The sequence below is a fragment of the Falco rusticolus genome, chromosome 10 (genome assembly GCF_015220075.1).
Source record: "Falco rusticolus isolate bFalRus1 chromosome 10, bFalRus1.pri, whole genome shotgun sequence".
Lineage (NCBI taxonomy): Eukaryota > Metazoa > Chordata > Aves > Falconiformes > Falconidae > Falco > Falco rusticolus.
The window spans coordinates 23357532-23382047 of record NC_051196.1 but is presented as its reverse complement, the minus strand read 5'-3'; the positions used below and the strand labels follow the sequence as shown (position 1 = coordinate 23382047).

At 51.1% G+C, this 24516-nt stretch overlaps 1 protein-coding gene across 4 annotated transcripts in view; it reads right to left on the bottom strand.

Annotated features, from left to right (window-relative positions):
- KCNQ2 (potassium voltage-gated channel subfamily Q member 2) overlaps window positions 1-12706 on the bottom strand; it is a 77589-nt gene extending 64883 nt beyond the window's left edge. For all 4 annotated transcript variants that reach the window (XM_037403085.1, XM_037403087.1, XM_037403086.1 and 1 more), the window contains exon 1: window positions 12408-12706. In XM_037403085.1, the coding sequence (XP_037258982.1) occupies window positions 12408-12703 (296 nt within the window). In that variant the 5' untranslated portion in view covers window positions 12704-12706. The remainder of the gene's footprint in view (window positions 1-12407) is intronic.
- Between the last annotated feature and the right edge of the window lie 11810 nt (window positions 12707-24516).

The window sequence follows — 24516 nt, the reverse complement described above, 5'->3', positions numbered from 1 at the left end:
GCTCAGGATATGCCCATGGCCTTCAGCAACCAATAAATCCTTCTAGAGTAGAATAAAGCCTGGCACAAAGGCTGCAAAGCACACCAGTAACCAAGGCTTGCATGGACCACAGCCAACAACAGCATCTTAGATGACAGCCCAGAGCCACGCGGGAGCATGCAGAAGCAACGTCCTCCAGCACATGAGGGCATGCCCAACACCGCAGCCAAGGCGTTAAACCTCCCCTATATGACATCTCCAGGCAGTTGCAACAGTCCTAAATCCCTTTCCCAGCCGCTAACTTGGCTCTTAACCCAGGTGGCAGCAGCCGGTGCAGAGCCTGCGAGCAGACGTTGCAGCATGAATTCTCCATCAGGGCATCCTGCTCCTGCCAGAGCTGGGAAGGAGTCACCTTCACTTGGTGGCATTGTAGCAAGCTCTCCCTCGCAACTCGTCAGCCAGCTCCGAGATCTGCTCGGGCTGTCTGGGAATTATGTCACCAGGCACAGTAAATATCAAACGGCCCTTTTATGATCCTGCCCGCTCCTTCCTACCTCCTTGGCTCAGAGCCTCGCGAGTGGTCTGTGCTGTGCGTCGAGGACACCGACAGTGATAAATAGTAATGAATGGATAATAGCCAGGTAGTATTTTGAGTTACAACGTCATCAGCCTGCTGCTAAGCCAAAGCAGGAGCAGCTCTCCATCCCAGCCATGTAACCCAGCCTCGCAGGACATTCCCCGTAATTACAGGGCCTTTTCCTGCAGTCCCATGGGGGCCATATTCTGCATTCATGAGAGGATGCTCAGTTCATCTTCCTCCCTAGCACATCGTTTCAGTCTTCCCTACAAACAGCAAAGAGCAAGAGGAAGCAGGAGGGAGGGGAAACAAAAAAAAAAAAAAAAAAGGTTTAATTAATCTTCATTTAATTTCTGCTGCGCTTGTAGCAAATGAGAAATAGGTAAATCATGCCGTCAGGTCTACGCTGCCTCACGGGGCTGCTCTGCCAGCCCCTGTGTTTCATACACGGGGTGCATACCCCACCAGCCTGCTGCAGCTGGCAGGGAATGCCGTCGCAGGGTTGAGCTTGGCTCCAGCCACTCTTCCCAGCTCACATCCCACAGGGATGTGGCTGCAGGGTAGATGGGCATCCCCAGCCACAGATGGGAGCTGGCAATCCATTAGCTTAATGAATTTCCCTGGGGTTTTTTAATAGTCATATGCTCCCATGTGGAGAAGGACCAAAAGAGCAAGGCTAGGTAGGACTGGAACTGGCTTTGGAGGTTCAGCCCATTTCTCTGCAGGGAGCTGGGGCTGGTGCCCTGTGCCAAGCACACACCCACGGCAGGCTTATTTGCTCTGCAGAGCACTTGCAAAGAGGGGTGGCAAAAATGGCAAATTTGATGGAGGTGCTCCCCAGGTGCCCAAGTTCTTGCGTATGGATGGGTCAAACCCAGACGATGTCAAGCCCTGTCCTACTAACAGGTCCCTCACACCTGGCATTCCAAGCACAGGGTGGAGACCTGGGGGTGGGATACATCTCGCCTACCTGTATATGTCTACATTCCCATCTCCCAGTAGAAACAGTGGCATGGACACACCTCCAGAGTCCCATCCACTCTCCTTATTCAGTCTCTTTCTTTACCTTCCCCTATACTTACAACCTCAAATCATTCCCCCCATACTAAGGTAGGTTAATCCGTTGCCAACTTAAACCCAAATTTCAGACCTACATGGTGTTATTTATCCCAGGTTTAGATGGGAGATGTACTGATTCACAGACCAAGCCTCAGCAGCTCGCTCTGTGCTGTTTAGCACGACTGGAGACACTCCCACCTCCCACAAACATGCAGCAGGGGGGTGCAGCTCAGGGCCTGGAGGGGCAGCTCTGAGAAGGCTTCAAATTTTATCTGATTTCTGTTGTGGAAGAGAAACAGCAGCAGCAACAAAAGGTCAGTGCAGAAATTCTTCTTACCCCTCATTAGCTGGTATGGTAAGAGAGAAGCTGCTGATTAAGAATAACATTAAAAACATCTAGGTATAAAAGGGAAAAACATGGAAAAGAAGAAAAATTCAGTGCAAAATTCTGTGACTGCATGTCATGCCTGACAAACGACAAAGAGCTTGGGAAAAAATCTCATTTTCTCTAGGTCTTTTTTGTTCCTTACAGGAATAAGCCATAACTAAGAAAAAGACAACCACAGTGATGTGCATCCAATCGCCACAAGGACCAAACCACGAGGTCACATTAACCAAGTTTCTTTAGTGCTGATACAGATTAAATGCATCAGTCCCCCAGGCTATGGAGACAGAGCCCTCATGAAGTGCCAGCAATTTAGTTCAAGACATAATGACATGAGGACTTGTCTCTCTGGCTCAGGGTGATGCTTTACTGGGTGTGAAGTCAGCTTTCAGACAAACATTGCCATTAACAGGCTGGCTTCTTTGCAGTTCCCTGGAGAGCTGTTAGGTGGGGAGCTGTCCTTGCACCCCCAAACTCCCAAATTCATAACCAGCGAGGCAGCTTTCTGCAAGGCCACTGACCAAGCGTGGGATGTGTCTGAAAAGGGACTTCTCAGGAGGAATGACGCAGTGAAATTCCTCCAAACCTGGCAGGTCCTGCACTGGTAACACTTCAGAGGAGCCCGTCTGCATTTGCCCATGGCACGTCCAGTCCCCGCTCTGATACCAACAGAAAATTACAGCCACTCAGAAATACCTTATCTCTCCTAAATAAGAAAAGTCCCACCGCCTGGAAACCCAACAGCATCAGCAAACCAACCTCAGGGGAGAAAAGGAGGTACAAATCACACTTCCCCCTTGGTCAGGAGCCACCATAGAGTAAGAACTGCTGCTGGACACGGACACGCAGCACGCTGTGTCCCTACAAGCTGTCCTGGCAGCTCTGCCACCCCAAGATGGAGAAACAGCCCATGCAAACTCCTACCCATGCTCCAAACGGCCATGCTCCTTCAGCCAGGAGAGATGGGATCAGCAGCACGAATCTTCCAAATGATGGAGCCAGTTTGAGGGCTGGTTTTGCTGCTCATTCAAGCCTGGAGTCTTTATATAGAGTCAGGGCAGGATCCAAAAGCGGAAGAGAGACACCCACTCCCAGGGAGTGTAACTCACACACTGAAATAAATAGCTCCCTGCCTAAGGAGATGACTCAGGAATCTCAGTAGTCTTTAAAGCACGAATCATCGCTAATAAATCCCAGGAAACTTGGAGGAAGGCCCAGGGAGAGGTTAACTGGACAAGACGTGGCATTTCCAGTCTTGCGAGACACAGAGGAAGGATGAATAACCACAGAATTCAACCAGTGTCCAACACTGAAGCAATGGCCCCACCAGCCTGAGACCTCCATGCAGTTTTACCTGCTTCAAGAGCAACTGCCCATCCTGGAAGCACTCAAGCTCAACCACCATATGGCTTGAAGTGGCAGGAGACAACACAGCCTCACTCCCTGTTTGTTCAGCTATAATACACAGATATTTATATTTAACTCCTTTGCTCTCCTCTTGAGTGAAAGATGGAGTGCTCTTACATCCCTTACCACATCCTTCAGATCAGGTAACGAACCTCTGAGCAAGCTTAAACTCAATCCATGGCCACTTTGAGACTCCGAGTTGTGCAAAAGCCCCTAAACATGCAGGAAAAAAAGTCTCCTGCTGCTGTCATTTCGCTGCCACACATCACACTAAACAGCGAGAAAGCCGGTAAGACCAATTCCCAGCCCTCTACACGCTGCGTTTGTAACGAGCAGCCAGATCACAGCAAACTGCCCCAGTACAGGCGATCCCTGTCCCGGGGAAGATATGCCTTCGTACTCCCAGCCCAACGCTAACGCTGCTGAGCTTCTCAGACCATGGGATTTTCCACTCAGGCCGGTCCACCTCCGGCAGTCGGCCCCAGCCAAAGCCAACCCCGCTTTCTTTTCCAAACCCACGGAGCACGAAGAGAAACCAACCCAAACTTCAAAAGCAAGTACGGCGGCAGGCAAATGCTGTTAAAGAGAAAAGTGTAGCAAAGATAACGTTAACCAGCAGTTTCCCAACAACCACTTCATGCCTTTCATCTGTCTCATCTCTTCAATACAATACGTCCTTCCAGCAGGGACTGGCTCTTTTTGGCTTGATGTACAGAATAGAAGCTTGTAGACTTCTACTCCCATTAGGGGTGCTTGCACACCGCTGTAATATTCATAGAATATTGTTTTCTCCTCAGTATTCATTTTAACTACTATTTGGTTGAAGTTTTTCCTTTTCTTTTGTACCCCGTATTAGTTTTTCCCACCACATCAAACCAAAGTCGCAAAACCCACACACAGCAGGTACCCAGATGCAACCTGCAGCATTCACACGAGAGATGGAGAAGAGGTGTATGTGAGTCACCTTTGAGTCAGGATTTCTCCTAGCTTTTTTTTTTTTTCCTGGGCATCATAATAATTTTATAGAGAGTGACAGTGTATCTGTGGAAGGGGCATCAGGGTTGCCCACCCTGCTGCACTCATCCATCGCAGTGCGCAACAGCAGCTCACCTATCACCCCAGCTGTATTTTGCTTCGACGCTGTCACCTCCCTGGGCTGGCAGAGCTCAAAATGAGAAAGCAGGACTTCAAGGCAGATCAGGGTTTGTTTACAAATGAGGAATTTATGAATCCCTGGGAAAGCCCCTCCGGAAGGCAAAATCTTCTGCCTCTTTCAATCTTGTCCTGAAGAGACCAAAAGCCAGCCGCAGCAGACTGCCAGGATGCTCAGAAGGAGACCAGTTGCCTCCTGAGCCAGGCAGGAGCAGCTGTTCCCTCTGCCCTTGCCTGTCCTCTTATTTCTTTGCCCCATCCCACCCTCTGGGGGAAAGCGTTAAAAAAGGAGGATCTCTGAATTAAGACTGACCACTGGGTACTTCCCTCCAAGAGCCTAAACACAACTGTAGCTGCTTAGGAACTATAATTAGCATTAATAAGGCTTGATTACCTTCTGATTTCCCCTGGGTCTTGGGTTGCAGGTCCACAAGAGTTGATCAGGGTTTGCTATAAAGGTTCCTTTCCCAAAACCACTTCTCAGACATGGTGAGTAAATGTGGATCTCAGACCCTGCTCAGCCCATTTCAGTGTGGGTCAGCCCCAACTCTCACCTTGCCCTTACCTGGTGGGGTGTCCACAGTATGGTTATGGCTCCAAACATCCCAGTTCCTACCGGCTGTGGCAGGAGGGGGGAGACACCTCAGCTCACTTCAGTTTTCAGTCTGAAATTGTGCCAGGCTCTGTTTTCTCTCCTCGTTGTCTGGACTCATCTCATCCCGCTTTCACCTAAGGTGTGCAGGGGAATTCAGGCTGCCTCTGTCATCAACAGAGAAATGGGCATCTCCAGAAGACAGACCTGCCCACCTAAGCCTTCACTGACGCTCCCATGGGATTTCGGCGAGGAACCCCACAGGTATCTGAGCATCACCAAATTTGAGCTGAAAGCCCACGCCACCTGCAATGTCTGGGTGTTGCACATCCTGAAACAAATCAAGTGACTGCTCAAGTTGCAGGGCTTGCAAAGCCAAGGCAATCAGGAGTCCCAGTGACCCTGATGAAGCTCCCCACAGCACCGAGAGTAAGAGGCAAGAAGATCTCACAGGTCTTCTGCTCCCCATGCCTTGGAAAAGGCTGCCCTTTGACATCCAATCCACTCCAAAAAAGTCACTGGATGGATGCTTACCGACACTAAAGCTTTCCGCACATCTAAAAAGCATGTTAAGAGGCTGGAGTGATGCTGAAGAGAGACCAGGGAGCATTCTGGAGGAACGCTCCAATTTCCCTCATTTATTGGCAGTTAACAGTCAAGAAGCCCTGAGGCTGCTCTCACAGCTCTCACCATCCCAGCCAGTACCTTGTGTGAGATATTCCCCATCAAACACCACCACCTGTAATTAATTCAGTGCTTTAGAATAAATGCACAACACCCCCAAAACACCTTCAATGTAATGTCATAGGAGGCTGCATTTGCAGTTTACCCAGGACAAGACCAGAAGAACCATGTGGGAGCTGAGGTCACCCGCAGCTTCAGTGAGACCATGATCAAGTATCACACAACTTGTTCTCACCGGAGAAAAATGACATTTTTCTTTTCATCTGGGTGGATGGACACATCCCCCCAAGAGACCACATTTAAATACCTACTCCTGCAGCCCTGGTAGGGCCACTTTTTGCCAGAGGTAAGTCTTCGGGTAGCCCAGGTGTTTTTGGCTTGCAACCTGATTAGGAGCCATTTAAACATACGGTGGTGAAGCTGCAGCAGCCAAACCACTGTGCCCAGCATCCTTCTGCACTACCTGGGTTTGCTGTCATGTGCTCACCAGTCAAATCACTTTGCATCACAGCTCCCATCTAAATACATTCATGAAACTCAGTTTAGACCACCACAATAATCTGGTTTTGCAGTGTGGTTCCCTTCTGACTGTTGGGAGCTAAAAATCATTGCATTACTCTGCAGCAATGTGCATCTCAGTGCTGGAGATCCCCTCTTTCTTTGATGCATTGGGCATCAGGGACATCACACCAACGGGGACAGGCTCATGTTTGCCTGAGAAGCACACCTTAGACAAGTTTAATCCTTTGTAGCAACCACTCTCCATCTTTCTCAGCTCTCCTACATCTACACTACAGGAGATTACACAGCAGAAAAAGGGACTGACACATCTCCCTGCCACCACAATTTAAAGAGGAATCTATCCCTCAAGAACAAAGAAACCAACTAAGCATTTGGGCTACCTTAAAAGGGATTATGCAAGGCCAAGTGTTTGCTGCTTGTTGTAAAATTGCTTGGAGGGGGGAATTACAGATCGAATTTTATAACCTTTAATGCAACACTGCTTAAATCCCAGGAGCCAAATACCAAACTTACATGCTTTTTATCCTGGTAACCCCACTGATGCCTAACTGACAGGCAAACCCTCTGCCCTGCCAAAGAAATCAGTGTCTCACCCTGCTATCATCCCCTCCCTCTACTGCAACTTAAAAAAAAAAAAATCAAGAAATCTGATTTTTGCTAACTACATCCTAAATAATGCCCATCTTCCCTTCAGTATAGGGCTTGCTTTTTGCATTATTCCCTCTTATAATAAATTAAGCCATAGCAAGACTCATCTGGTTAAGGTATGTTGCAGCACAAAAAGGAGGTCAGCCAGAGAATGAGCTTGTTTTTCATTTCCTTAATGTCAGTGTGGGGTGAATGTGATGACTGGAACGTGACATATCAAAGCGACTGAAATCAGGTTGTTCCCACCAAGCTCTGACTAAGCAGCTGGAGAGGAGCTCGTGAAGCATCACACCACGAAGGTCTCCCTGGTCCCCAGGGCAGGCACTACCGTGCGGCTGAGAGCATTAGCGTCAGAGGTCAAAGCCCAGCAGGTCCATTAAACTCAGCAGACTTGGGAGACCTGTATTGACCTCTTCATCCCACACACTCAGCTAGGAGGTGGGCAGGAGAACCCAGGAGGTCCCTGCACATCACTGGTGGATGGGCTGAGTTTGTTGGCATTGCACCAGCCAGCAATATCCCTGTCCATGGACAAGGGCTTACCATGAACCACCACCCCTCAGTGCTTGGGGCTGGATAAATGAGACTTTCAAACTAAATTTACCCCTAACTAGGAAATGCCATAAAACAAATATATATTAAAAAAAAAAAAAAAGGTAAGTGGAAAACAAAACAAAGAGCTACGTAAAAACCCAACCCAGGCAACATAAAAATGGCTGGGGCTTCCCAGGGTCATTCATTCTGATGCAAAAGGGAACGGACCTGTATGAAATAACCATTTTCATCAGTCCCTGAGGAGCGGAGGGAGTCACAAAGGTGGCCACCTCTGCACTGAGGAACCCTGGGCATTCCGGGAAGCAACGGCATCAACTCTCCATCCTCCCACCGCACCAGCCGCGGCCATGCCAAGATGCGGGCAGTGCGGAGAGGAGACTTTCTGGAGAGAGAAGTGGTTTCTGGCTGGATTAAAAGGGAAGAACAAATGGGGTAGGGATGGCACAAGGAAATTTTAATAGAATTAGGCAGAGAGGAAATGTTCTTCCTTATTATAACTTGAGTCCATGCACTTGCTTAATTAAGTGAATGTATGGTGCACAGTATGCAGATAAAAAATGCACCCAAACTATTTTTAACGCAGTTGAAAAGACATATTAAGGTTGTAAATTCAAAGTAGGAAACACAGGAATTATGTTGGCCCTGACCACACAGCTTTAAAAGTGCCTGAAGACAGGCTGTTTTCTTGCTACTGCCCCAAATCCAGCCCCTGCACACACCCCCACCCCCCTTTCTTCAGCTCAGGGACCAAACAGCAGCTCACCCAGGGGATCAGCAAAAGTGTCTCCAGAGACAAGGGGCTACAGGGGTGCCCAGCGCAAGTACCTTGCTTAGGCTGGCACAGAACACAGAGATCCCTCCTGAAATAAGATGGCAGGTACGGACAAAAATTACTTTCAAGAAATCACAGCCCTTTAAACTCAGCACCACTGAGGACAAGTTACACTAACCCTGGTAAAAGGACTAGAAAAAAAATATTAAATCATTTAAAGAAATAAAATGAAGAATTTTGGAAGTGAAATGCCTCCCTGTACAGAGAACTACTCAAGATCTAAGTGCTGATCAAGAACCCTGGCCTGTTATTTAGACATGGCTCAACTTTTAAAGTTTCAGCTCAGACTTGAACAGAATGAGTACACATCCTGCATTGCTATGGCTCTGTCAAAAAAAAATAAGGGGAGGGGAGAGAATAACAGAGGAGAAAGAAGCTGAAATACTGGGAGAAAATGAGAGACAGGGGAGGCTCAGACCTCCGGGAGCCAGAGTCCATCTCCAGCCACGCTCAAAAACAGGACCCACTAGGCAGTGCTGCCGATGGGGCTCTACAAAATATATACAATTTATAGAAACACAGCTCCCATGAACAGGGCACCCAGCTGTGTCAATGTAGAAAGAGTTATTAAGCATAAAACCAAATCACAACACATGAATATGAAAGAGTGCTTTTCCTCGCAGAGGTAACAGTGCTTTTGCAAAGGCAACATCTGAGATGAGACCACGTTAAAGAGTTTGGGGCTGGGGGGGGTGGGAGTTGCTCTGAATTTCCCTGGTTTCTTCTGCACGAAATGGTGCAAAGAGGAATGAGCGACAACAGGAAGAGGTGGGGAAAGGAATGAGATGGATTGGATCTAGGATGCAGCACTGGAAATAAATGCAACTTGCACAGGCATCACAAGGCAGTGCCTCAACCGCCCGGTGCAATACCAGCCTGGGAGGTGGGCCTCTGCAGACAGGCATTTACCAGAGGTACTTACACAGAAGCACCTCTCATTTATTAAAACATCTCCATGCTGCAAGAGTCTCTGTAGTTTGTGTCTTGGCATTTGGGTGCAGGGATTTTACCTGCGCAGCACAGCAGCCCCAGAGCAGCCCCACACCTAGAAATGCAGCTGGTCTACAAGCATCTCTACAAGCTAAACCCCAACACTGCAGGGTCACAAACTCATTCGCACTGGGAATGGGTCCTAAATCGTCATGCAAGGATGTCCCTGTGAGCAGCGGGAGCAGAGAGAGAGGGGTACCGGCAGATGGGATTGGGGTGGAGGGGCTGAGCGGTGCACAGCCCCGGACAGCAGCAGGACAGGGCTCCCCCATCCACAGTCTTCTTCAGGACTCCCACTGCTGCAATATGAAGGCTAAAGGTGCTTTTGTGCTTAAGGCTTTGGCATAAAATGGGGTTTGGGGCAGGAGGAGACAGCGTGACCACAATAGCATGGGTAGGGCGCTGCACCAGCCATCCGGCTCTCCCCTGCAAACTTTATGACCTTGAGCCAGTCTCTTACTCTTCCCACATCTTTGAATAAGCAGCTACTGAGACTTTTATCTGTCCTGTCTGTCTGGATTACAGATTTCTAGTTACAGAAAAACCCGGGAAAGCCCTTCCCTGCCCCATTCAAACACATACAGATCTGGCACAGGCCATGCCAGGCTCACCCAGCCAGCAAAGGATGGTAACTGGTGCATGGGCTCATCCTGGTGACTTTGTATATCTTTACCATATCTTTCCGCTCTTTAAATAATATATTAGCAAACTGCCAAGGCTAAACCTATTATATGTATAGTTCAGAAGACTGGAGCCCATATAACTTCTCGACACACTGTAAAAAATTAATTCTATCACTGATGCTTCACAGACATTGGTGCAATTACCACCTCAGCCCTGAATTCAGCCTCCATTTCCCGACAAGTGCAAGGGTGCAGGTCAGAGGATGGTTTTGCAGTGGTTATGTCTCCCGGCCACTGGGGCATCGGCCCCAAGGTGACCTGGGGAGGCCGCCCAGCTCCCAGCACACCCCTGGCCAGTGGCTTCTCATCAGAGGGTACGGCTCCACATGGTGTCACAGCAGGTACAAGTGGAGTCACAAGCCCGGGAGAAATGCAGATGCTTGGGCTTGGAGGGATGCAGCTACACGGTGAGAGCCAAAGAGCACTCCAGCCTGGCACCGGGGACAGGGTGTTCCTGGGAAAGTGAGCCCTGCCAGGGGGTTGGTTTGGGATGCCTCTGCTCCTGCCCCATGAGCATCACTAGCTGCCCAAGCAAATGCCACTGCAAAGAGCCAAACGTGTCAGAAGTTAAGACAGAGTAGCTGAAGAAGTCAAAGATGCTTATGAAGCCCCCAGAGTCAGGGCTACCCCTGCCGCTTGCCATTTGGCTTTCAGCCCCTTCCATCTCTGTCATTGCCACCCCCGTGTCCGCAGGCTGGGGTGTCCCCTGTATTTAACAGCACACAGTGCATATTGTACACAACATCCCCCTGCCCTCGGCACGCACACAGGCAAGCACCCAGCCCATAAGGTGAACGCTAAGCCCCTCCACACGATTCTGGAGGATTTTGCGACACAAACCACCTCCAGTTCCAGAGGATGGTCCTGAGCATGGAGGATGCTCAGGACTCTCAGCACTGGACTTCACACCCTTCATCGCACCCCTTGGCGAGCTCCCTCTTCTCCTCTCCCATTTCCCTGGGGGGATGAGCTCCCTGCAAGGACCCCAACTCGCTGCAGTGCACAGCAAAGCTCCCCTGCCACCCAGCCAGCATCTCCCCTCTCCGCCTGGGCTCGCCAACACCTCCCTGGAAGGCCTCAATGTACAAAATGGCTGAGGACCACAAAGCATATCCCAACACCTTATCTGAGAATAGCGTAACAGCAAAAAGATGGGGGGTGGGCACACGGAACAACAGAAAAGGTCCCCCCAGAAAAAACACAAAAGGCCCCAAAGATGATAGAAGCCTTAGCCACGATGAAAAACACACAAACAAAAACTGCCAGCACCAAGGGAACGAGCACCCCAGCCTGAGCCCAGGGCTGCAGAAGAGCCTGGTGGGACTGTGGGAAGTCCCAGAGGGAAGGGAGTTGCAGTAACACAGCAGTTTATCCTGACCCTCCCTTTGCAACCCTGGGAATAACGGGAAGTCATCTGCTCTCCCTGTGCAATGATGCCTTCGGCTGTGAGCATCCTTCTGCCAAACGGAGGGTCAGAGGTGCCCATTTCTGGCTAAAAAAAGGGGGGAGCAGAGGGGCAACGTGCACCCCGGGACTGCTCCTTTGTTTACCGCTCCAGCTTCATCGCTGTGCGGTCAGGAAGCCCCAGACACTGATTAGCATTTCTTTCTAGACACATCTCCAAGCCAGCAGCTTCCCACAGGGGGACAAGAAATAAACCCTCCAGAACCCAGGGCAGAGCCACAAAGCCACCCTCAAACCCTCCGCAGCCACACGACAGCTAAAGATGGGGCTGGGGGAGAAGCAGCACGGGGGGGGGGGAGGGGGGGGGAAGGAGACACAGTGCCTGAGCAGGGCTTTTTGTTCCGCTGCTCGCAGCATTGCTATGGTGATTTCAAGCAAGACGGAGGAACAGTCCCTACCCACCACTCCTGCTGCTCAGCCCCCTGCACCGACCGCATGAGCAGCCCCTTCCCCCGCAAGCAGGAGCGGGCAGGGGGGGCCGGTGCATTGCACCTCTCCGGGGGGGCCACCTGCCAGCTCTGCAGGGGCAGCCGCTCCCCCCCACCCCCACCCCCCTCGGATTGCCTTCCCCACCGCCTGGCATCGCCCTCCGCCCCGTCCCCAGGCATCGTGCCCCGCCTGGGCCAGGGCGAGAGATGCCGCGGTGGCCTGGCCCGCCTGCTCCCGGCGGGGGGGGAGGGACCACGGCTCAGCCTCCGGCACCCGGCACCATCCCCCCGGGGCCCCCCAGCCAGCCGGCATCCCCCCACCCCCCGCACCCGCTCTGCAGCTGGAGCGTCCCTCCTCTTCGGCGTGCATTTTGGGGGCTGGGGGGGGTGGGGGGTGGAGGAGGGTGAGGGGTCTCTCCCGTCAGGCTCGCCCCCCACCCTTTTACTCACACGTATGCGTGGTAAATGAAAGCCCAGCCCCTCGGTCTCTCCAGCACATTGTAGAGGAAATTCTGCAGCTTGCGGTAAAAAGCATTCCTTTTGGGGGGCTTGCCGCTGCCCGAGACCCCGGAGCGGGGCTTGCTGAGGATGCTGCCCCGCTTGGTGCTCTCGGAGCCGGCGATGAGCAGCGCTCCGTCCCGGCTGGAGTCCGGGGCGCCGGGGTCCAGCCCCACGAAGCCCACCTTGAGCTTCTTCTCAGCGGCGGGGCCCGGGTAGACGCCTCCGTTGCGGGATTTCTGCACCATGGTGGCGGTCGGGGCTGGGGAGGGGGGGGAGGGGGGGAAGGGGCCGGGGGCGGCGGGGGGCTCCGCCCGCGCTCCCCGCCGCTGCTCCGCGCCCGGCGCAGCCGAAGCCGCAGCAGCCGCCGCAGCCGCTCGGCAGCGCCGCCCCGCGCCGCCCCCTTAACCCTTGGCGCGCCCCGCCGGCCCGCACCCTCCCTCCGCCAAACCTGGGGGTGCCACGCACACACCCCCCAAAGGGAAACACACACCAGTCCCTTCCCCTCAGAAATCCAGGATCCATCCTCCCCCCCGTGCGGCCTCCGGCATCCCCCTCTAAAACCAACGGCTGGCATCTTCCCCGGGGTCCAGCGTCCCCTCCCAGAACAGGGCTCCCGCCTCCCCCGCAAAACCAACAGCCACTGGGCTCCTGCAAAGGCCCCTGCGAAGGGCTGGGTGACAGCCCGCCATGGGCTGCCACCCCCGCGGCTTCCACAGGTCCCACTGGCAGCGGGCGCAGGTTGCCCACGGGAAGGACTCGAGCCCGTGCCCCACGTCCACATGCCTGCTCGGCCACCAGCCCTGCTTAACCTCACCGCAAACCCCCTCTTGCAAAGCCATCCCCTTTGTCCACACTTCCAAGGTCCAACCTGCCCTTCCTAAGACTCGGAAGCCCAAACTCAGCTCACTTCACACACCAAAAATCCACCGTCATGTGGTCACCAAGCTGCAGAGTGACTGAGCTCTCAGCACATGTGCTGACCTACATCAGCTCTTCAACAAACCTGGCTGGTTGTGGTCCAGCACTACCATTTTCCCCCCATACACCGCGGCTGGCTTCTGCCCCAAAGAATGTTTCCTTCTGACACCTCCACAAGACTCAGGAGAAGACCCATATACCCTGCAGAAGCCTGAGATAGTGCAAGACGACGACCTGCAACCACAGAAAAATCAAGCCCAGGACCACCAACCCCTACTGCACCAAACTGTCTATCCCATGCAACCCAACAAGTCATGGACGATCAGTGAAGTGCCCGCTTCTGTATGTCCTTTGAAAGTGAACAAGGCTTTAGGACAAGGCTTTGTGCATGTAAATAAAACTGCAAGCTCAGATGAGCAGGTGCTTTCAAGGCAAAGTACCTTGCCGCAGTGTTCTTTGTAGGGAAGCAGCCAAAATGGTTGCCCAAAGTTTCATGGCTGCAGGAACCACCCAGGGCTGGGTTCCAGTTCCCTCTCTAGCAAGGGGCAGCAGTTGTAAAACCAATCCTGCCACTCTGTAGCGTTGACACGCTTCTCTCAAAATTCATATTTAAATGATAAACTCAACATAACCTTCCAGAGTGCATTTGCCAGCTCCTGGCTTTTTGGTCCTCTCCTGCCTCAGGAGAATCACAACAACTAATGGACAAGAGGAGCCTTTGAGACTAAACACTTACTCCCCAGATCCTACCATGTACGTTAACAGAAGCGCCAACATGGACCAGCCCTACATTTTTATGAACAGCACATTTCCCGTGACCCATATTCTCTCCAACACATGGCTAAAAGAGAAATCATCACTGCAAGGCAGGCAGAAGACTAAAGCTGGGTTAAATACTGGAAAAACAGATCTGCAAGTATGTCAGTGAATAAACTACTCAATTCAATGAGGGGCCATTCTATTCATTATTTGTGAACACTTGTAAGATCATTAGTGTTCTTTAATAGGGTAGCCAATTACAAATGTGCCTGGCACTAATGTACAAAGTGCATTATTATAGATCCAGTTACGCAGTCCAAAAGCAGGAAATATCCCCCTCCACAAAAAGGCCAACAACAAACAGAGGAAGCAATTTTCAATTAACAAATTCAAGATTACTAATAGTCTGTGAGCCCTAAAGAAGAATCTAAATTCATCGCACTCCTCTTTGCCTAATTAGTTGGTCTTCTGCGGTGTCACACTGCAGCAGCACAGCTTTGGGTATTGCGTATCTTTGAGACCATCAAAAAACAGGAGCAGCCAAGAGAGGGGATGGGATTTGGTCCTTCCACCCTTAGCTGTGGGTGGCCTGAGGAAAGACAGGGCATGGATGCAGCAGCTGTTGCTTCATTTGGAAGTAAAACCTCAAAGACAAGCAAGGCCTTGTGAGCAAGTGGCACGAAGGATGGGCTCCTTCCATGAACAGAGCAGCCCTTGGGAGGCAGAAAAGGCCTGAAATTGGGGATGAAGACCCAGTCTTCATTCTCTTCACCTTGGCTTTTTAGGGCATCTCTAATTCCCTCTTTACAGATGATATTTCACGGGTTGGCACTGCAAGCTGCAGTTGAGTGTTCAGCAGCAGCATGGCTGCTTGGAGAGGGCTTTGTCTTGGGTGGCAGAAGAGTGGGGCTGGGGTCCCTGTACCAAATCATGCTAAGACCTTGAGCACATCTTCCCACTGCCCCCCCCCCCCCCCGCGCCCGCATGCCAGCCCCCTAGGGGCTCTCCCTCAGCCCCCTTCTCACAGTGCCGGGCAAGCTGCAACCCTGCGAGGAGGAGCTGGCTCCTGGGAACAACTGGGCTATAAACACTGACCAAGCTGCCATGTCCTGCCACGGAGCCTGCAGCGGGGAATTTCAAAGGTGAAGTTGCTTGTGTTGCTACTTCTGCTGGGGCGGGAGGCGCGGGGGGAGAAAAGGCGCAGCCACTAACACTGTGCAAATTAATGAGGTATATAAAAGCAGTACTGGGAAGGTGCTTTTATCTGCTCCAAGGACATTATGTCTCCACAAACAAACAGAATTACTGAGTCAGTCTTTGCTTTCAACACTACTGATGGCTTTAAAACACAAATACCGTGGCAGATAGATTTCATCTTACCTTCAGGGTCTAAGCTATCAAGCTAAGTTAAGATACAGAAAGTCCATGCTCTGTCCCTTGGAAATTTTTGAAACGTAGTAAGAAATGACTGGTGTGAAATATGTAGAATGACTCCAGGGATATGTTTCTGTTCGAAACACTGAACCTGAGCCCTTTCTCCATGCCCATCCAGCTGGTGGTTTACATGAACTGTGCCACCCGTAGCCTGGGCTTTGTCATAGCTTTCTTCCAGAGCTATTTTCAAAACCTAAAGCAGATGGATTTATCTCCCCTTGTACAGGAGGCTACCCCATCCCAGCAAAGCTAACCTGCCAGAGAAAAGGCGTCAACAGCTTGGGCTTTCTACACCCAGTGTCCACCCATCTCCCTCCTCTGCTTCACCTGCCCCTCACCACTCCATCTTCTTCTCCGAGCAGCAAAGGGTCCCCAGGAACCCATGTTTATTGATCAGACACCTGTCTGCTGGATTAACAGGCACTCTTTCCAACCCACACCAAACCATTTTTAATTTTGAAACCAGAAGCCGTGAGCCAGTAGACGTTGGTTCATACCAGGAACTCCACCTGGAAGGTGGTGCTTTGCCAGCACTAGGGTTTGAGCCTGCAGAGGAAAATTCTGTAAGAAAGATTCTTGTGCATAAATGGAGAAACCTGCAGATTTCCAAAGGAGAAAGATGAGTGTAACAAGGGGATATGTAAGAACAACTGGCTACAACATAAAGCAATGCTCAGCAAAGGCTTCATCTTTTGGGATTGGGGAGGTTTGGGCACAGCTGCAGAGAACTTGCTTGTAGGGTGGTGAAGAAGGAACTGTTTAGATGAGTGCATGGTAAACTGAAAGGAGCCTGCTGTCGTTTGAGTTGCAAGAAAATGAGGCTTTGGCAAGAGACAAATTCGCTGAATAAGCTCAGTTTAGGTTGAAGAACCATGCCCCGTTTACAGGATCAAGGAACAAACTAAACTCACATTATAGATCAGGAGCTGCTAAGGACATGGGGTTAACAGCAGGTGCTGCAGCGTTACCTCACCAGTCTGAAAATCTCCCTCCTGGAGCTCTCTATGACTTGGTGGGCACTCATCAACCAAGACCAGAGACAAAGACACCGGAGCAGAAGGACTAAGGACCACCTCAAGAGCCAGAGGGCTCCAAACTGGGCAAAGAGCAAAGGCCTTTCTTGGCACTCAGTTTCAACCACAGTATCACCGCTGATGTTTTTTAACTTTTTTTTTTACCAGCCTAATATGAAGATGCACCAGATGATTGTCCAGTTTCAATCAAATCTGATAGTCATCAGCCTCAAAACTAATTAAGTTTGTGTCATTTTTCATGAAAACTAGAAGCCTAGAGAGACACAGAGGATCCCTAATGATGACTCCTTCCCCCTCCCAAAAGGAATCCTGAAGTGTAATCTCATCTTTATTAGACGGCAGAGAAGGTGCCCAGGAGAGGACCAGCCTTCCTTTCATAGAACTTGCAAAACAACGTACTGATGAGAAGCCATGCCTCCTTCATCCTGGTGCTAACAGAGCTACTTATTTTGTGTTACATATTTATTGGATGCAAAATTTCTGTGCCACCATCCTCCTTTCTCTCCTGTTCTTAGACAGCACCTACCTCTTTGAAGGCTGCTCCAGCAAAATCCAGGACAAACCATGCTGTATGAGATCAGCTTGAGCTGCAGCTGGAAGCATCTGACTGCATGAACAGAAATCTCCCCAAGCAACACTGAATTAAACTGGAAGGTAGACACACTCACTCCCTTCTCCACTAAAAGTTTATGTTTCCCCTTTCTAAGAATGACTAAAATTGCTGAGGTCTAAATATTTGTGTGCACTGTGGCGGTCTGACTGAGAAAACCTGTTAGGAAGGAACAGCTACATGACTGGACATGTGGAAGGAGAGCCAAGGAGAAAGAACCAAAGTCAGGGCAAATTCTGTCAAGTTAAACTGGGTTACACTCAAGGCACCCATAAAGCTGAAAATAAGCCCCTCAGTCACATAGGGACCAGCACCTACCCAATTTTCCTGGCACCTTGCAGCCACCCTGCTTCTTCCCACCACAGCCCCCCACAGATCCTTCCCTTAGCAATTCCCCCACCAGCCAGGTCCCCTTCCCCATCTCTACACGCTTCCTTCATCAACCTCCAGCTCTGGTTCTTGCCCTAGCCTCCTTTGAGACCACGTGCAATTCCCTTTCTTCATTTACATTGTTACCTTGAAGGTATTTTTAGCCTGTGACCATGCTGCCCCTGAGCCTTCCTTTCCCCAGACTCTGTAAATTTAGCTTTCTTAGTCATCCCTCGTGTCTCCCAGCACTTGTGTTCCTCCTCCTAACCTCCTTGGTTTTCTGCCTTCTCCCTGTACCCCCAAGGACCAAAGCCACCTGACTTAAGCTACTGTCACCTCTGTGCTCCTAGACCTCCTTCCCCAAGACAAGGATGCTCCAGGACATCCCCCCCCCCCCCCCCCCGCCCCCGCACCCCTAGGGCCACCACAAGCTCCTTTCAGAGGTATGAGTTGACTTAGAAGACTTCCCATCAGCAGCCCCTTTCCAGTTCCTCCAAACCAGTGCTTTGCCCTTTACGACATAACAGCTTTGTAGCAATAAAACTAACCTGGTTTCACACAGGAGCTCTTCCAGCCTGGTCAGGTCTCAGGAGCTTTAGGTCTCAGAGCAGAGGACTGACTCTGCTCCCAGTAAAGAACCTCCTAGAAGCTTAACTGGATCCTGGCTGGGACCCAGTCCCACAAAGCCCATTATATGCTTTGTTCCCATTCAAGCACCTGCCTCCCACCAACTTCAAAGCTGAATTGAAACCTGCAGGAATATTTAGGGACTGGAGGTTGTCATCAAAAAGAAAAAGCCCATACCAAAATAGCTAATAATTCTGACACATCTTATCTGAGAGATTTTATCTGAGAGATGAGCAGTGCAGGAGCACACTGGACTACTCTGTGCCTTATTCTGGGGAGGGGGGGGGGAACCAGCTGAAATAAATAGGCTCCAAATGGTCCTAGGTGTCCTGGGTTAGGAGGAAGAGACCTCCCAGAGCTGGGTGCTGCTTCGGTAGGCTGCTGTGGAGATAAAAGGGGGTGTGGAGGGTAGGGCAGGGGTTGCTGCTGCAGGAGGAGTGGGGGGATTCCTGCTCTGTTGGTGATACATCACTTGGGGAGCAGTGCTGGATCACAGGGGGGTTGGAGGAGCTGAGTCTGTCCTGCCTGGTGGCAGGGACGTTGGGGTGGGTTAGCCTTAGGGAGGAGCAGGGATGTGGGGTGCAATGCACCACCTGGGGGGTCCCTGCCAGCAGTAGGGGGGCAGCATGGGGAGCAATGGCACTTGTGGCTTTAGAGATGAAACATCTCTAAACCTGCATGGAGGAAAAACTTACCTCCTTTTTTGTTGCAACCTTTCTTTTTTCCTGGTTTTGGGTTTTTTTCTCACTGAAATCTTGTCAAAATCTCTAGGTTTGGTAAGCAAGACAACCAAACCTAATTACTAAAATACTGAGAGTCTTTAAAGCTAATAATTTTATCTTTTTGTTATTGGAAGAGATTTTTAAAAACTTGTGAATGTAAAAAACTGTTCCCCTTTTTTCCATCTGCTTTTTTTTTTTTCTTTTCAAGAATATCAGAAGGAAGAATAGAGTTTTTTTTAATTTAGTTGCTTTTGACCCGTGTTTCATGTTAAAAAATGCAAGTATTCCATCGGGAATCTGCCAGGCAGACCTGGATGTCTTTGTGCTCCTGCCTCTCTGCCACAGCACACAATGCATCATATGTAAAGGAAAACTCCTGAAGTAACCAAACTCCCAGTTCCTCTGCACCATGAGCTTTTGCTGCAGGCTTGCTTCAGTCTTTCAGCTTGGATACCTGGGAAATCAAGAGAACATGAAGGGACAAGGGTTTATGATTTATTTATGTTTAACCTGAGGTCCTAAGGAAGGCTGGTGTATGTGCACCTGCCTCTCTTCCCTCCTTTAATAACTATGGAACTTAGGGCAATTTTTATCTTAGTTCATTAAGGGGGGGGGGGGGGAACATTTCAGATTGCTACAAGTGAAAATAGGTGATCAGAGGGAGGACAGAAACCCTGAAATTTCCCCCTTAAGCGAGACGGTGATGTATGCACACAACTGTATTGGGTATCAGAGAACCCACCTGTGACTTTTTCAAAATGCAAATCCATGGGAAACAGGACCCCCTGGTTCTGCTGCTCATGAAACTGTTTCTTTGTGGGTTCCTCTTGGATCCCATGCGGGAAGTGCCGCGGAAGCAGCGAGCCTCTGCTGAACACCCTGGTGCCTGGGTGTTTGACCAGGCAGGAAGGACGGAGCTGGGGGGGCAGGTTCCCCCCGAGGGGGGGAAGCTATTGCTGTGTCTGCAGGATTACATTTCCTCATCTCCAGCCTTATTTTCATGCAGCTCCTGTTTTGTTCTTTCAACTTTGCCTTGCTCACACTCGTCCAAAGGATGTTCCTGTCTTCTGGGCATCCGGATGCTCTGGCTGTGCCCACAAAACATCTCATTCAGAATCTCCATGTACTCACTTGTGTGTGCAGGCAGTGGGAAGAGCAGGGGAGGGTGGTTTTAAAAATGAGCCGTGTTGTGGCCTGACAGCGAGCTGTCAGCTGGCAACGGCTCAGCTGCCCAGGCCACCCTGCAGGAGGGACTTCACTGCCACCTGAAGAGGCAGTCTGCCTTAGCCACCCCTCCCTGTCCCCCCTCTCCAGCACATTTCCCATGGTCCCCGTGGAGATCTGTGGCCAGAGATGTCCCGAGGCACCAAAACATATTGACCAGCAGCGGCACACTTCCCTCCCAGCAATTGCTCTAATGGGAATTGCTCAGAGCATCCAAGGCACTGGTGCAGCTCCGTTAATCACAGCTGCCTCCCACCTGGCACCGGCTGCCCTCGTTCGTCACCGCGGTCCTTCAGGTCAGTGCCAGGGGGAGAAATCCATGCTGTGCCCTTGGAACTGGCTGTCCTGGGAGAGGATCTTCCCATCACGCTGATATGGGAGCAGTGGCTGGCACAGGCAACAATCCCCCTGTACTCCCACTCCACACCAAAACACAGGCTCGGAAACCCGCAGCCTTTGCTAAGTAACTGCTGTCACACCCATCATCTCCCTGCAGAGATAATATTTGGGGATCACTCTCCCCTTTTTCCCCTTCTTGCAGCCCCATCCCAAAGGCTGGCTGCTTCCAGACTCATCACTCCTAAGTGCTCAGCGGGCAGGCGCTCGCTGCGGCTGGCCAGGATTGCAAAATGCATTTAGCAGGTATAAGGCATGAAAATAGTGCCAGACAAGGGGTGATTAGAAATCATTTAGGCTAGGGAAAATCAGGCCATCCTAAATTTGCAGGCAGCAGAGGAGTGTTTGTGAAGAGAGCTGAATTGAATTATTTGAGTATGCTGCAGTACCTCTACGTAAAACGTCTGACCCGTGGCTAAATGATACCCGGGCACTGGGAGGCAGATGGGCAGGGCTGGGTGCCTGGCCAGGAGCTGGGCTCTGGGCTGTGTTACAGCTCGGTTTTCTGCTTCAGATTAGCAATATCTTTGCACAGGAATGGAGGGACAGGCCAAAGGGAGCAAGGGGCACGCTGCATCGCCCTGCCCAGAGCTGCTGCTTTATGCTCCCCCGGCTGCTGCGAATGCACCTCAGGCTCAGACCGAAAACATGGATCTCAAATGGGGGGATGCAGAGGGAGGCGGTTAAAGGAAACTTCCCACGTTTGGTCCTTGACATGTTACAAAATGCTGGGGGAGGGCCTAGCTTGCTACCCCTCTCCCTGAACCTGTACCTATCTGGGGCAGGACGGCTGCCTACCAAGGGTGGCTGATGCACTTTGTGAAGGGGGCATGATGGAAGCAGGATGGAGAGAGGAGATCTACGCAGGCACAGGAGGTTCTTCTCTGCCCTGATCAGCCTTTTTTCCCCGCTTCTGATCTGGCCCATCATCTGTTTCCTGAGGAGGCTTACTCCAAGTGTTTTGTGTTACCAACTTGCTGTACAGAAAGCCAGTCCCCAGGAAGAAAAGCCCAGGGAGGACAAAGCTCCTGCCTGCAGCTCTCCTTAGCCCTGCAGGGCTGGGCTCTGCCCAGGCTGGTGTGGGACCCCCAACCCTGAGTGCTCAGCACCATGCAAATCTGCTCCAGGAAAGAGGCCAAGTCCAGCAACATGGGCTGGGGAGCAGAGCAGCCACGATTTACGTCCATGCTGGGTGGAGAGCTACCCACTGGCAGCTCAGCTTTGCAAGGTGAAATGTGCCATGAGACTGCCCATGGAGAAGGCAAGTGGCTGCTGTTGGGACACAGCCCCCAGGCAAAGATGTTGGTCAGTGATGAACTCACTTTCTGAGATCACATAGTCATGGACTTTGTGCTGCATCTGCATCATTCCCACCTCTACCATAGCTGATTCAGCATCTCCATCTCCAGCAGACAACGGCAGGACCTACTTGGGCGATGTCCTCTGGTGATGCAGGTGTTCAGGAGGCTGGAGTGTACCTTGGCCTCCCTGGCAGTCAGTGGCATCAGCCTCCAAGGTAGCAGGAATGAGATGGAAGATCAGGAGATCTCCGCTTGGTCTTCCTTCATAGTGGGGTGCGTTTTCAGATGTTATTGAAATGCTCCAGATGGCATCAAGACTTCAGAGTCAACATGAGCCAGGCAGGACCTCACTGCCCATGTGGGGTTAAGGTTCAGCAACACATACTGGGAGGGTGGCGACAGATGAAGGGAGCAATGGGAAAGGAGCTGTTTTAACTGGAAAGACTTTCTGGTGCGTCCAAGCTGCTATGCAACGCTCTGCACCAGCAGCCTGCCTGGTGACGTGCTGCTGTGCTGGGTTTCTGCAGGGACATCCCCAGGCAGACGAGGGGTTGCAGCTGATGCTTTAACTCGCCTCCAAGTGCGGAAGGGCAGCAGGCGGCTCAAATTCACCCAGCTCAGCATCTGCAGCGTGGATGCCACTTGCAGTCTTGCAAAAGCCTTATAAATTTTTTAAAGCAGCCCAAAGTGCCTGCTGAGTTGGCCAATCAACTCCAGTGGATTAAGGAAATTTATTTTAAATTATTAACAGCACACAGCCAGACATGAGGCCTGTGGGGCAGAGGTGGGAAAGAAGTTCCTCTTCCTCCTTCTCTGGTGGGTGCCACCAGGGCGGCCAGCACCAGGCTGGGGATGGGCAGAGGTCTCTGCTCACACCTTGGAGGATGATCTTGTTCATGGGGTCTTCCCTTCTCCATCAGGAAACCCCAATGAGGCATCAGTGCTATATACCATGTGCTTGCATCATGGAGATGATGTCCCTTTTGGAAACTGGATGCTGGTCTACATCCAGCACCCCTGCACCTCCCTCTCCTTCCCTCTTCTTCCAGGTCCATTGGTTTCTCAAACAACCTCTTGAAGAGCTGATCTGCAGCACCAGAGGAGAGCCAGCCTCGATGCTTTTTGACTTTCCTACAACCTCTAGTAGTTTTCCCCCCACCAGCTTTAAATTTCAGGTAATACAATCACATTTGCACACTCTGGTCCCCAAAGAAATGACAATAAGCACTTTGCAGCTCCCGAGGCTGTACCCTTCGCTTCCCTATGGATGCTCTGCCTGCCAGGGCCAGGCTGTGCAGAGGTGGCCAGGGGGCTGGATTTCCTTTCCTTGGCACCTGCTCCAGAAGGACTTTGTGCCTGTTTCCACGAGATGGCATCACGGAGACTGCTACGGAGGGGAAGCATCCGTGCGACGCCTGCAGGGAGAACGGTGATGAAAAATGCCTCCGAAAGCTAAAAAGCTGCTAGAAAAAAACCACCTCTGAGTTCTCTTTTGCGAGGTCTCAGCGCACCTGGCCGTGGCAGGGGGGGACTGGAGGAGAAGTCAGTGTTTTAAAATGCATCTCACCAGCACCTGCCATGGGCCATGCAACGCCCACCAGCCTTTGCACCACACCGGCGGCTCTGCTGTCGACTTGAGCTCACCGCAAGGTTTGCCACGTGCCATCTGTGGCCCAGTTCAGGGTGAAGTTGGGTTGCTTATAATTTGGGTAGAGCCCCAAGATGGGTCACCTGCACCGACGAAAGCATCACCCATGGTGTGCCTGCAAGCCCTGGGGGGTCAGGCAATGGTTTGCACACAGTGTCCCATTGATCCAGCCCCAAACCTGGCTCCACAATGAGTCTTCAGACCCAAGGTTTGGGTGGAGGCAGGTCATGGCTTCATTTGATTTTGATTTGAGATCCATGGAAATTCAGCTTATTTAATTTTCTTTTTTGAATCTCATGCTTTGAAGTGGGTCTAAATTATTATAGTATTTTTGTTGATTCTGACTACAGAGCCTGACCCAAACTTCCAAAATGGGAGATGATGCTGCTGCTCAACCCCTGTCTCTTCTTTCTGATCCTGCATATTACCCAGGGTACTAACCACACTGAAATCAGGCTGAAAATTTGGACCTGCTATGAGCCGTGAACAAGTTTGAGTCAAATCCTCTGGGTTTTTCTATTTTTCCTTTTCTGCAGTCACACTGTTAATTACCGCACCACTTAGGCATTGCTGCTAGAGCATCTTTCACAGCTGCCTTGGCATATTTCTATGGAAACGTAGCTATGGTTTTGTCAAACTTGTTTTTGCTCTTAAAATAGCTACAGAGGACCAGGTGCAGACTTTGCCCCTGCTCTTCTCTGTCCCTCACCTGCCCCCAAGGTTGTCCCCATTCCTGCTGTGCCAGTGGCTGGCTTCCACTGGGGACCAGAGAGCTGGAGGTTCCTGGACAGCATGGGAGGGAGGTTCCCACAGGAGTTCCTGTACCTGCTGCTTTTAAGGATGGAGGAAAACATGCACATGGTGATGTTTTCAAGCCCTGCTTGGAAATACCCAGGGAGGGGCACAAATCTGCTGTGCTGGCTCAAGAACAACATGCCTTAGGAGCTGGGAAATGCAGGAGGAGCTGGAAGATGAGATTAAACTATCAGTCGGAAAACAGACTTCTCCCACGGTCA